This window comes from Rhinopithecus roxellana, chromosome 5 (genome assembly GCF_007565055.1).
Source record: "Rhinopithecus roxellana isolate Shanxi Qingling chromosome 5, ASM756505v1, whole genome shotgun sequence".
NCBI classification, from domain to species: domain Eukaryota; kingdom Metazoa; phylum Chordata; class Mammalia; order Primates; family Cercopithecidae; genus Rhinopithecus; species Rhinopithecus roxellana.
Window position 1 is genome coordinate 75130560 of NC_044553.1, and position 13774 is coordinate 75144333.

General features: G+C 40.6%; 1 protein-coding gene across 2 annotated transcripts in view; it reads right to left on the reverse strand.

The window, feature by feature from the left end:
* Positions 1 to 1759: 1759 nt before the first annotated feature.
* FMN1 (formin 1) overlaps positions 1760 to 13774 on the reverse strand; it is a 419587-nt gene continuing 407572 nt past the window's right edge. For both annotated transcript variants that reach the window (XM_030931576.1, XM_030931577.1), the window contains 2 exons: positions 6913 to 6997; positions 1760 to 4306 (listed from right to left, as the gene is read on the reverse strand). In XM_030931576.1, the coding sequence (XP_030787436.1) occupies positions 4262 to 4306; positions 6913 to 6997 (130 nt within the window). In that variant the 3' untranslated portion in view covers positions 1760 to 4261. The remainder of the gene's footprint in view (positions 4307 to 6912; positions 6998 to 13774) is intronic.

Here is a 13774-nt window from a genome sequence, read left to right on the forward strand (position 1 = left end):
CTTTATGAAGACAAAGTAGCAGAAATGAATGAGAGTTCATTTCTTTATTCTCTCCACTCTCTTCAGTTGTAGGGTACCTAAAGATAAAATAACTAATACAAAAAAATTTCTGAAAAGTGGAAGCTTTTTCTTTCCTCTCCACCTTTTGGCCACTTTTATTAGAACAGACAGGATAAAAGAAAAATGAAGCTCAAATATAACTGATGCTTCTTGTTAGCAATTTAAAAAGACAATTTAAACTACTTTATAAAATCAGATATTTAATATTTGGATTAGATATGGGGGAAGCTATATATTTTTGGACTTCTTCCTTCTCATCATATCAAGCTTCAAATTGATTTTATCTTTGTTGTTTTTGTGGGTGGAGGTGAGTACTATAATATCGACCAAATTTATATGTCAGGGAGTGAAGAGGTTCCCCCATCAATGTTACAGCCTGGTTCCCGGAAAAAGAGCCTGCAAGCGTGCATTGCAAAGTCCCCTTCACACACTGACTTGGTGCACTTTGCTGTGCTGTTGCATGCAATGATCTGCATCAATGATACTGGCCAAGGGAGAAGCAGAAATAGAAATGAGGACATATAACTTTCAAGAAAGGAAGAGTATCATTCAAATGAAAATTTCTCTGTTGCAGACAGCATAATGTAAAGAGAATGTGCAATCCCAGGCCAACAGGCAAATCTTCACCCAAAATACACATATTTCTTCTGCTACATCTCACTGTGTCCCTTAGAAAAACCATACCAATGACTTATCTTACTGGAGGTGTTAATACTACCAACATGTTTTATTCCTTCCCTCAGTTTTTTCCAGTTTCTTTACCAGCAGTATCTGAACTTTTCACTTAAGAAACACCATTCTTTACGGTGCTTATGAAAACAGGAGGTGCCTGAAGGAGGCTGAGAAGAGGTTTGCAGCTTCTACTGTCCTTGATAGGGGAGAGGAGGGGAGACCGCATGCCATCTGATAATCCATTCCTCAACCATACTGGCAATTTGTTTTGGCTAGAACATTTAAAGGTGTAATAGCACCACTGGGTTTCCTTATTCCACTTCTCAGATTTCAGATAATCTTTCTCCGTAATTCCTAAGTGGCAGTGAGTGTGCAGAAAGACACCATCATCAACACAGGATTCAAAAGGAAACTGTTCGGCAGTAGGGCCATCACCTATGACCTCTGGGCCCCCCACTGTCATCATAAACATTCACTTCTGCTTGGCCACACTTTTTCTTGCTTCTCTTTCCCCATTAAGCTGCCCCTTCTTGAAGTGAAAGCCATACAGTACACCTCCTCACTTGGTTTTTGATACTTCATGGGCCTGATGCTTTTTACCTAACTCTATAGTGTGACTTATGATATACTTTGTGTAATTTATGTGACTTATGATATTGCGTGCTCTGATGCTTGTCGATTGCTCATGCAAGAATCTGAACTACTGTCAAACTGTGTCCTCATATTTAATGAATTTTGTCTAGGAGGAGACAAAGTTGTTTGTAAGTTAAGGGTTCTTAGAGTTACTAGTAAGTCAGGTGTGAGTGCCTGGTTAGACACAGCTAGCAACACTGGTTACTCTCCTTTCTAGTTCAGGGAGGGCTATGCCTAGAACAGCCACTTAAAGCCTGCTGGCTGGATGTGCTCAAGCTGCCGAATGGCATCCCGATCACCTCCTCTCCAGGAAGTTCAGACTCTCCTGCCGCCCTAAATACAAGCTCAACAGCATTTTAGAGGATCATTTTCAAGGCCTCCAGATTATTCTAGATGAACTTCCTTGAACAAACTGTCATTGACCTTTACTGAGCATCAATTTGAGTTAAAAATGAAGGCTGTGTCAGCAGTGTGGTACATTGGTGGACCTGGGAGGGGGTATCCCAGATATATGACGCAGGGTTCAGAACAAGTGAGAATAACAAAGGTTCTGCCATGGTGTCTTAAAACACCAACATAATACATTGACTAGTGTGACAAAACCACTAGGTTTCCCCAACCGAGGCAGGCAAACCTTGCTTTGTAGAAATAGGTATTTTACTGCAAAGTTCTAGTCTGTTCACTAGGATGAAATCCAAAGTGGGCTGCCTTGGTCTAACTCTCAAATTAAGCGTTCTCACTCATTATTCTTCAGCACTGGTTCCTGGCAGGGTTACGTGGCCACAGTGGCAGCCCTGCTTACCTTCACTGATTTCTCATGAGCATCCTATTTAGAGACCAAAGTGCACAGCAGTGATTCCACTGAAAACCTCCTGCTGCTCTCACCATCAAGCCTACAAGGACTTAGACGTCTGCTGGCCCCAGAGAACTCAGAGTTGATTTCTATGGCATGGCTAAAACTGGCACTTTTCCTGTGCATGATAACACTAGAAGGAGCATAGGCTGGCTGTGAGTGGAATTAGTTTTTAATTGATCAGTTCTTTTGGTTGTCTTCAGAGTTAAGTGAAAACGAAGAGAAACTACGAAAGCAGCATAAAGAGCTTCTTGCTCACAAGCAACTTCAAGCCTTTTTAGTCATGCATGTTCCTTCTCAGCTTTTCTATTTTGCTTGTTTCATTCCTTCATTTTGAATTGTAAAAATCCAACCGTGTTACCATATTCCTTTCAGTTGCACCAGTAGAAGAGGCGGTTAGCACCTGCATGAATATGGCTTCTGTGACTTGATGTGATCCTGACCACAGTCTTCATTCCCGAAGCTGACATTAGATTAGGATATGGTGCTGTTTTCATTACTGGATCTATTATAGAAGCATTCCTGAGGGGCTGCTGGCGGGCAGGCATATCCTGGGAAGATGCCTGAGGGTTCTGGAAAGATGCTGGGGCAAGGGGCAGGCCACATGTGATGGCTGGATTGGGAAGAAATTTAAGATTCCTGCTCATCTCTGGACTGTCCTCCACCAACTGGAGGAGAAAACTCAGCCTCTCTTTCTTCAAGGCCTAAAATGAGTCTTTGAACATATTCTCAATTCATCTCCAGTCCTCTTTCTTCATCCCTCACCTCTTTCTTCACCCCTCACGAGATAAATTCAGAGAGGTGGCTTAAGGACAAAAGTGTCAGAGAGGTCCAAGGTGGTTTCCTTATGTGACTCGAGAGCCAAGGTCAGAAAAAGCTGCCTATGAATAATACTCCACCTGAAGATTTCTATTAATGTAATTACCTTCTTTTCATTTTCATGTAAGGAACCTTTCTTCTGCCCTTTTTTTTGGACATTAAAGAGTCCTGCTTCACCCTACTTCACATGCCTATCAGCCAAGGTCATGAGCGGGGGCTGTGAGTTGCATTTGCTCTCCTGTCTGGAAACTGCCTCCTGGGGACGGTCGGGCGGGGGCTGCAGCTGCAAAGTCACAGGACATGATGTAGAACTCAGCTGCATGTCAACACACTGCCCATCATGAACGGTCCAAAATGTGAAAGGTGCTCTGCCGCTGGGTCTCTTGTCCAAGCAGGTTCTCTGACCCCAAGGTTATGCTTGCTCAGGTATTACAGTTTCTCCAGGGAGTTGGGATGCAGAATCTCTGCTGGCCCAGAAACCACTAAGGACTGATGTAAAAACAAGAATGGGCCTCACTCAATAACTGACGTCAACTCCTTGCATGGTAACTTGTTCTCCAGGATGAAGTTTATGGCTATATGTCTCCCTCTCTCCACCCAGGCACGATTCTGTTTTTTCTCTTTTTCATTACGTAAACCATAACAACAAAAAATCGTTGTTCTAGTCTGGAAAATACATGTTCTTGGACCTCTTCAAAAATAGTTTCGGTGAGTTGCAACATTGGAGAGAAAGATGCTGCAGGATTTTGCTGCAACAGGATGAACTAAGACCAATAATCAAAACAGCAGTGTGTAACGACAAAGACTTTGAACTCTCCCAAGGCAACTGTCCTCAATGATCCTTTCTCTCCTCTGTGACAATGTGCCATGTATCAAGCTTTGGTTATAAAGCTGGAAATCTCAGCTTTTAAAAAAATTTTGGAAAAATTGTGGTACTTCTTCTGGTCTTACAACAGAGTGGACTTTGGGCTTCGACAAGAAACAGTCATCAAATATTTCTGCAATGTTCCCTTAAAATAGTTTTCCATTGTTCCTCTGGCTGAATGAGGGACTTCTTAAAGAAGGCATGGGGCACTCTCTGCAGATGACCTCAGAAAGAGCTGAGCAAAACAAACATTTAGTGACACATCTTTCAAGAACATCCTGCAACCCTGTGGTCACAAAGAGTATGTGTGCAAGGTCGGTCCTCCACCTCCAGCGCCATCATTTCCAAGTGTCTTCCTCTTAGTTGGTGGTCACACTGGCTTCCTTCTGACGCAGTCTTTCTTTCTGTTAAGGAAAAAAACCGAACATATCATTTCTTTCATCTTTCGCAAGTTTTGATACATTTCTCAAATTCTGGTCTAGAATGCTGAGTTTCCGGAATTGTGCCAAATGGCCTAGAAATGAGAGTACCTCTACTGCTCTTTCCCTAAGCTCTTAGTTATCTGCCCGTCCCTACCTATCACCCTTACTCCCCAGAAAACAAACAAACAAGAAATCAATAACCAGCCAATCTACCAACTACATCCATCTAAAACACGGGCCTTTACCGTGCCAGGGTGGTCTCTTCTGTTCTCTTCTTTTGTGACAAAGACCCTAACTTTGTAGTATTACTCAAGGACCCCTTCCGTCCCCACCTTTGACCCACTGATGAAATTAAGAGAATGCTCAAGAAGGTATGAAAAAAATTACTGTTTCCAAGTTCAATGTATCTGCCAATGATCAACTTGGCAGAACTCAAGGAAAGCCATGCAAAATGAGGGACGACCAGATTTAGTCTCTGCAGAATGGCAGAAGTTCCCGATTTGCCATGGATGTTATGCTCTTCATTCGCTGAGCTTCCTCCTCAGGGACTGCCTTCTAAAGGGAAGAACATGGACATCTGCTGGGAAGATGTAAAAATAAACAGGAGCACACTACACAGAAACACGGACCCTCATGGATCTGTGACATTAGGGAAGTAAACACATGAGTATGGTAAGGATGGTGGACCTGCTCTTAGAGAAGGGCAAATAGAAGGCTAAAGTGGAAAAGGCAGAAGTATACTCTTTTGGAATGAGCAGATGCAGAGAGAAGCCTTTGAGAATGGATCCTTGGCTGCTGATGAGCTATGAGATATGATGTTGCAGTGAATTACTAAATTGGCCTAGATACAAACTTAAGTTGATGATTTGTCGACACCCATCCTAAATTTGGACTCCATCCCTAACTTGGGAAATTGAATCAGGAATCAGCTTACAAGCTCTTCCCTAATTTCCACCCACCCATACAGACAATAAAATAAGCAACCCCCATAAGCCCAGGATCACAACTGGAGCTTGTTCACAGGGGAGGTCGTAAACCCATTGTTTCCCTTTTGTCTACATGGCTGACCCCATTCTCTCTGCCTTGGGGGAACAGGCTTGGCTGTAAAAGTCTGGATAGAAGCCCAAATAAAAGGTCTGGAGGAAGAGGGAGAGGCTCATGAAGGAGGAAGATAAAAATCAGGGTTCAGCCGATTGCCACTGAAAATCATACAAATGAATGTCATAAATATCCCATCAAATGGGCACAGAGGACATGTCCGGTTAGGTAGGGACCATGTGCTCGACCATCGCTTTACCTGACCAGGCTGTGCAGCCTGGACTTCTCCATTTCTCATTCATCAGCCTCATGCAACATTCATTTAGCTGCTCATGGGGTTGCTGGGAGAAACATCATGGTCAATCAACAGAAATAATCTCACTTTATAACTTAGATCCCACTTAGAATTTCAAAGGATTTGAAGCACCCAGCAAAAAAGTACTAATAATCTAAAAGGATAAAGTAAGTAGTTGTGGGACATCAGGGTCCAGAGAGGGTAGGGTTTGAAAAATCCGAGACAGAAGGCTGATACTTCCACTTCCCACTCATCACCATCCCCCACTCATCGCCATCCCCCACTCATCGCCATCCCCCACTCATCGCCATCCCCCACTCATCGCCATCCCCCACTCATCAACATCCCCCACTCATCGCCATTCCCCACTCATCACCATCCCCCATTGCAGGGTCAACCAAAGCAGCTGAAATTCACAGCAACAAGAAAAACAACTAATATTTATTGAGCTCTTATCATGTGTTAGGCATTTTACATGTCTTTTCTCAGTCTTCTCAAAATAACCCCAAAGGAAAAGTAATACGCTCTTTTCATGGAAGAGAAAGAAACAAAGTAACTTCACTAAGGTTTTACAACTATTTAAGTGGCAGAGCTGTGCTCTGAACCCGGGCCATTTCATTCTCAACATCCTGGGATCCCAACCATGTAGCTCTTCTGACTATTTTAACACCTAGGTGGAGATTCATTGTGATCTCTATTGAAAACTGGACTTTGGAGGACAATGCAGTCTGAAATCTAGGAAGACTGGGGAGACTGCTGCTTTCGAGCACAGGGAGAGATGTCAGGAGACCCAGAATCTGGTCCTGGTTTTTGTTACCCACTTGCCAAGTGACTCTGGGTAGCCTGTATCTTTCTGCACTTTAACTTTCCCAACTATCAACAGGAGAATCCCCGCCTCTTTCTTTAATGGAGAAAAGGAACTGAAGAGAATGAGTATATTTAAACATTTTGAGAGACAGATACTTTGAGATAAGGGTGATTGTACTGTGGGTAGCGTGTGGAAGGATGTGAAATGGCAAGTGACTAAATTTGGTTATCAGAAATGACCTATGTTGAGTTTACAGGAAAAACATATAAAGTTATGTTTTGTGCCTCCACCCACACATACTGTTTTTTTTTTTTTTTAAACCATATGCTACTCTGGGATGGGAACTGAGACTCTGGATGCTACGTTTCTTCTCTGAGTTTTAGGCCTTCCTGGGCGCAACTCAGTTTTCATGACAATCGTTAGGTTATGTTGAAAAATATATCTCACCAGGCTAGCAGTGGGATTGATTTTCTTTGTCTCCACTTTCTTCTCTGAAGTCAACTTGCTGACTGATTCCTGAGCCATTTTCAATCTGAAATAGAAATAGGGAAAAGACAGGGGAGACAGGGAAAAGGAAGGAAGAGGGAAACGGGAAGAAGAAGGAGTTAAGGCAGGTTAAACATAAACCCAAATGCTTTTGAATTAATCCACCAGCAATTTGAAAATACTGAAATGTTTTTTCAATGTTTTTTGTTATTAAATTCAAACCCTAATTAGGTGTGAAGGCTTCTCTGCTTTATCAAAACTGAATTTTCTTCACCAGCTGAAGACTGTTTTTGTGAACAATGTGGTAGTTTCTGATGGGTGGAATACCAAGTGCACAGAGCATTATTTACTTCAATGTTATCTGGCTTGTGATCCACTTAGCAGAATGAAGTTCTGAGGAAATGTGAAACCACAAATATTAAAATTCACCATTTCACATCAATTAAGATGTGATAACCTACAGAATGGGAAAAAAGATAACCTACAGAATGGGAAAAAATATATAAATATATATCTTTTTCATTCTGTAGGTTATCTTTTTTCCCATTCAAAAAATATATTTATATATTATATACTATATAATACATAAACTTATTAATATATATAATATATAACACATATACTTATTTATATATTATATATAATATGTATTTATAATATATAAATATATAATTTTTAATATATATATGTATTTTTTTGAGATGGAGTCTTGCTCTGTTGCCCAGGTTGCAGTGCAGTGGCACGATTTTGGCTCACTGCAACCTCCGCCTCCAGAATGGGAAAAATATTTTTAAATCATATACCTGACGGAGACTTGTGTCCAGAACACATAAAGAACTCTTACAATTCAAATAAGACAAATTATACCCCCTCCTCTAAAAATGGACAAGGGATTTGAATAGACATTTCTCCAAAGCTGACATACACATGGTCAATAAGCATGTAAAAAAGATGCTCAATGTCACTGGTAATCAGGAAACACAAATCAAAACCACAATGGGATACCACTTCACATCCACTAGGATGGCTAGAATCAGAAAGAAAGACAATTAACAAATACTAGAGATGAAGATGTGAAGACATTGGAACCCTCATACACCGATGTGATTGTAGAATTACACAGTTGCTTTGGAAAACAGTTTGGCCGTTTTCCAAAATGTTAGGCACAGAATTACCATATGACCCAGCAATTCCACTGCTAGGTACATAAATATATGTAGGACTAAGAAAACGGAAAAGATGTCTATATAAAAATTTGCATATGAATGTTTATAGAACCATTATTTGTGACAGTCAAGAGTAGAAGCAACCAAATTTCCATCACCTGATGGATAAATGAAATGCGGTATATCCATGCAATGGAATATTATTGAGCCATAAGAAGGAATGAATTTGCTGATACATGCTACAACATGGATGTACCTTAAAAACGTTGTGCTAAGTGAAAGAAGCCAATCACAAAAACACATGACTCCATTTATATGAAGTGTTCAGAATAGGCAAATCCATACAGAAAGTAGATTAGCAAAATCATGGGTTTACCCATGCAGGGGAAAATGGGGAGTTATTGCTAACCAGTCAACGATTTCCTCTAAAATCAGATAGAGGTAATGGTTGTATACCCTTGTGAACATACTACAAACCACTGTGTAGTGAAGTGATACTAATGTGTACCGAATTGTACACTTTAAAAGGGTGAATTTTGCAATATGTAAATTCTATCTCAAGAAAATTTATTAAAAATTCATTAATTCAGCATGATAGTATTTCTTACCCATCAGGTTGGCAAACATAAATAATTAGACAATATTAACTGTTTGTGAGGATGCAGGGGAATGGGAGGTGCCACACAGTGCCCTAGGGAGAAGAATTGGTGTAGTGGGGTTTGGCAATATCAAGTAAAACTGGAAGCATGTACACTCTATGAGCCATCAAGTTTTCTTGTAGAGAGATACCAAAAAGAATAATAAACAGACACAGAGCTTTCACTCTGGCAATATATGCAATCATGAAAAACTGCAGACATCCTAATGAATACGTTCAATGGGTAATAGATATATGACAATAGCAAATGACAACATTTATTGGGTACTTAATCTGTACCAGGTGCTGTTCTATCTACCATATTTGAATTAAACTTAATTTTCACAACAACTCTGTGAAACAGGAACTTTGACTATTCCCATTTCATAGGTCTTAACTACCATGCAATGTGCAATGCTGCTTATGTACAGTATTCATTCAACAGAATAGGGTATAACAGTGAGAAGGAATGAACTAGATCTATGAATTCAACCAGCACAGGTATCAGAGGCATGATAATTGAGAGAGTGAAGAATCCTGCAGTGACACTGTGAATAGGCCATCTATGATGATGGTCAAGAGCTCAGGCTCCAAAGTCTGACTGCAGAATTAATTCTCAGCCCTATCACTTACTAACTGTGTGACTCTACAGAAGAGAACTCTCTGTGTGCCTTATTTCCTAGAAAATACTTGATAGCAGTAGTGCATGCTACATAGGATCAATGAGAGGACTGAGACAGTGTCAGAAGCATGTGAACCAGACCAACTCCATCTTGAATAGAAGCTGGGTAAAATGAGGCTGAAACCTAGTGGGCTACATTCCCAGATGGCTAAGGCATTCTAAGTCACAGGAAGAGACAGGAGGTCAGCACAAGACACAGGTCTTAAAGACCTTGCTGATAAAATAGGTTGCAGTAAAGAAGTTGGCCCAAACTGGCCAAAACCAAGATGGCCACGTAGTGACCTCTGGTCATCCTTACTGCTACACTCCCATTAGTGCCAAGACAGTTTACACATGTCACGGCAATAGGAAGTTACCCTACATGATCTTAAAAAGGGGAGGCATGAATAATCTATCTCTTATTTAGCACATCATCAAAAAAGAACCATAAAAGTGGGCACCCAGCAGCTCTCAGGGTGCTCTGCCTATGGAGTAGCCATTCTTTCATTCCTTTGCTTTCCCTGTACTCTACGGACTCGCCCTGTATTCATTCTTGTGTGAGATCTAAGAACCCTCTCTTCGGGGTCTAGATCGAGACTGCTTTCCTGTAACAACTTTCTGGCAACCACAGAAGGGACTGCAGTGAGGAAACCCCTGAGCCATAGTGGTGGGGTCCTGCAACAGCAGTGCAGCTCCAGGCAGGTGGTAATAGCGGAATAAATGTAAGCTGCTATTGTTACTTTGCAGGCAGTATGCTACATTGTGCGTATAATTTTAAATTGAACCCATACATACAAACATCTATCTGTATTTATATACGGATACACACATATAAAAGTATTCAAAATAGACTAGAAAGATACTCAATAATTTCATGATAGAGGTTACTGCTAGAAAGATCTGGGAAGAGAATGACACCGGCAATAATATGCCAAGTAGAATTTCATTTTATCTGTAAGACTTCATTTTTAAATTTAAAATCTTAAAGAATATATGATGAATGTTAATAGTTATAATTCTAGGTAGTGGGAACATGGGTGTGATATGTTATCTTTAGTATTTTTTTTTTTTTTTTTTTTTTTTTTGAGACAGAATCTGGCTCTGTCGCCCAGGCTGGAGTGCAGTGGCCGGATCTCAGCTCACTGCAAGCTCCGCCTCCCGGGTTTACGCCATTCTCCTGCCTCAGCCTCCCAAGTAGCTGGGACTACAGGTGCCTGCCACCTCACCCGGCTAGTTTTTTGTATTTTTTAGTAGAGACGGGGTTTCACCATATTAGCCAGGATGGTCTCAATCTCCTGACCTCGTGATCCGCCCGTCTCGGCCTCCCAAAGTGCTGGGATTACAGGCTTGAGCCACCGCGCCCGGCCATCTTTAGTATTTTTATTTTTAAAATTTCTTCAAAAAATCTTCAAAATAGTTAACACTTAAAGATCAACTCAGACATTTAAAAAATATGCTTTTTCTTCCATGCTTCAAATAAAAAATACCTTGCTTAATATTAATCACATACTTGTTGGCATCGGTAAGTGGCTGAGTAGCTTAGCTCTTTATCTAGCTAATGTTATACAATTTGCTTAAAACACACTTTTAGTAATCCCATCTCCCTGCCCACATGCACAGGTTAGTTACAATGAATTCAACATTTTTACTTGTGCACTGGACAATAAATGAATTCTGCTTTTGCAGTGTGAAAGTAGCCATCAGACAAATATATCAACCACCAGGCAATGCCATGTTCTAACAGATTTTATTGACAAATACTGGTAGTGGGCCAGATCTGGCTGCAGTTTGCCAATTCCTGGACTATATCATAGGATTCAAAATCTTATGATTTTGGATTGGCAATCCAATCTCCCCATTATAAACCTAGTTTACTTGTCTATCTTACCTCTTCAGACTCAGATCTGTTGTATTCATAGTATGCTGGTTTAATTAGCTGAGTATCTTTGGATAAGTCACATAATCCCCTGAACCTCAATTTCCTCATCTCTTAAAAGTGTGAATAATACCACACCTAATAACACTGTTGCTATAAAAATTAAAGAAAGTACTATACGTGGTTACTGATCAAGCGTCTTTTCCTTCACCTCACTCCACGTGTTCCATGACCCACCCAAACGCCTTACATTCTTTGCACATGGCTTTTTCTCACCTTTGCATCTTGCTTTTACTGTTCCCTCAATGACTGTCTGAGTCATTTCCATGCATTCAAATCCTTCTCATTCTTCTGTTTACAGCTTAAGTGTCAAAGTCACGAAAGCTTCCTTCATCTCTCTTCGCCAGAAGTAATTGCTCTTTTCTTAAGTGACAAAGCACTTTGTGCCTCTCTTAAGGTACTTAAGGCATTTCATCTTAGAACTGAGTAGGCGTCTTATTTTTCTTAAACCATTGGAATGACTTGAGGACAACGAGCGGGACTTATCCATATTTGGGACTTCTCCTTGTTCCTTTACCCAGCACTGTACCATGCGCAAGTCAGTTCTCAGTAAGCATCTATGTGACAAATGACGTGCACTGATAACTTGTTTTTCTGCCTTAAACAGTTTAAATGTTTAGTAAATACTCAAGAGTTATAAAATGATTGTTTTTTGCATTTATCCTTGGGAAAAAACTATAAAAACATTTAGAAGTATAGTTCCAGTTACTGATTAGCTGACTGAGTCTTAAATAAGGAAAAAGAAAAGATGCTCAAGGCCACCCAAATGTGCTAAATATTTACACATGTCATCTTATGTATAGATTCCAAGATACTGAAAAGTATCCACATTACTTTGCCCACAAGGAGACTAGGACTCAGTGAGATTATGTAACTTTGTCCCAAGTCTGTAATTTATTTCTCCCACTTAGGGGGTAAGGGCTTTTTGCATTTAATCAAAGAAAATTTGCTGGTTAGACAGTTACCAGCGGCATACATGCTCAACCTCCTCATCGTTTGTGGACTTGTTTTTGTTTCTGGCCTAGATGTCAGCTCTAATGTCCATCAGTAGGTGACTGGACAAAGAAAATGTGGATCACATACACCATGAAATACTATGCAGTCATAAAAAGAATGAAATCCTGTCCATGGCAGCAACATAGATGGAGTTGCAGACCATTATCCTAAGTGAAACAACTCAGAAAGAGAAAATCAAATACTGCATGGTCTCACTTACAAGTGGGAGCTAAACAGTGGTTACACATGGACATATAGAGGGAAATAACAGACACTGGGGATTATTAGAAAGGGGGGAGAGTGGGAAGACAGTGAGGGTCAACAAATAACCTTTTGGGTACCAGGTTCACTCTTTGGATGATGGATACACTAGAAGCCTTGACACTATGAAATATATCCGTGTAACAAACCTGTACAAATCCATGTACCGCCTGTATTGATAAAAATAAAAAAATAAATAAAGGTTATATGGCAATCCTTACAAAATAATTTGGAAATATAGGAAAAAAAACATACAAACATGTCAGAGAAAGAACACACATATTCTCAATTCATAAATGTCTCAGTAAAATTTTTGAAAACTTAATCTTTTCCTCCTTCTATCATGCATATGCTCCCTAAGGAGTTACTGGGAGCCCCGGTAAATACCAAGTGCTGCCAACTACTGAGGAAAGACACAAGTATGAGATGAGAAAGTGAGTCATGTCCTCAGATGTTCTTGCCTAGTTTTGACTCTGTAGTTGATTGTAACCTGGTCAGAGACGGTGGCTCACGCCTGTAATCCCAGTACTTTGGGAAGCCGAGGTGGGCGGATCACGAGGTCAGAAGATTGAGACCATCCTGGCTAATGCAGTGAATCCCCGTCTCTACTAAAAACACAAAAAATTAGCCGGGTGAGGTGGCAGGCGCCTGTAGTCCCAGCTACTCGGGAGGCTGAGGCAGGAGAATGGCGTGAACCCGGGAGGCAGAGCTTGCAGTGAGCTGAGATTGTGCCATTGCACTCCAGCCTGGGCAACAGAGCGAGACTCCGTCTCAAAAAATTAAAAAAAAAAAAAAAAAAAAAAAAAAAAAAAAAAAGAAGTTGACTGTAACCTTTGCTTTCACATTAGAACCACTACAAATTCATTTTTTTTTCTTCAACTCACCAGAGAGCAGGGGTTACAGGCAGCTAGGTGAACTATGTTCAAAAAGTAGCATGCCTTTCTTTTTAGAGATTTAGGCTCCCCGCTGTTACAGCCTCATCTTTTGGGAGAGCCTATGGCATACTGTGGGTTTTCTACAGGCTAGAGGCACATGGCTGTAGCTAAATCAAGTCAATTCAGAATCTAGCCATCAGTGAGACTGAGGAAGTACAATATCTTTATTCTTTTGACATTCAGTATTTGTGGTTTGTGTTGTACAAGGCAGAAGATACTGAAATCAACATG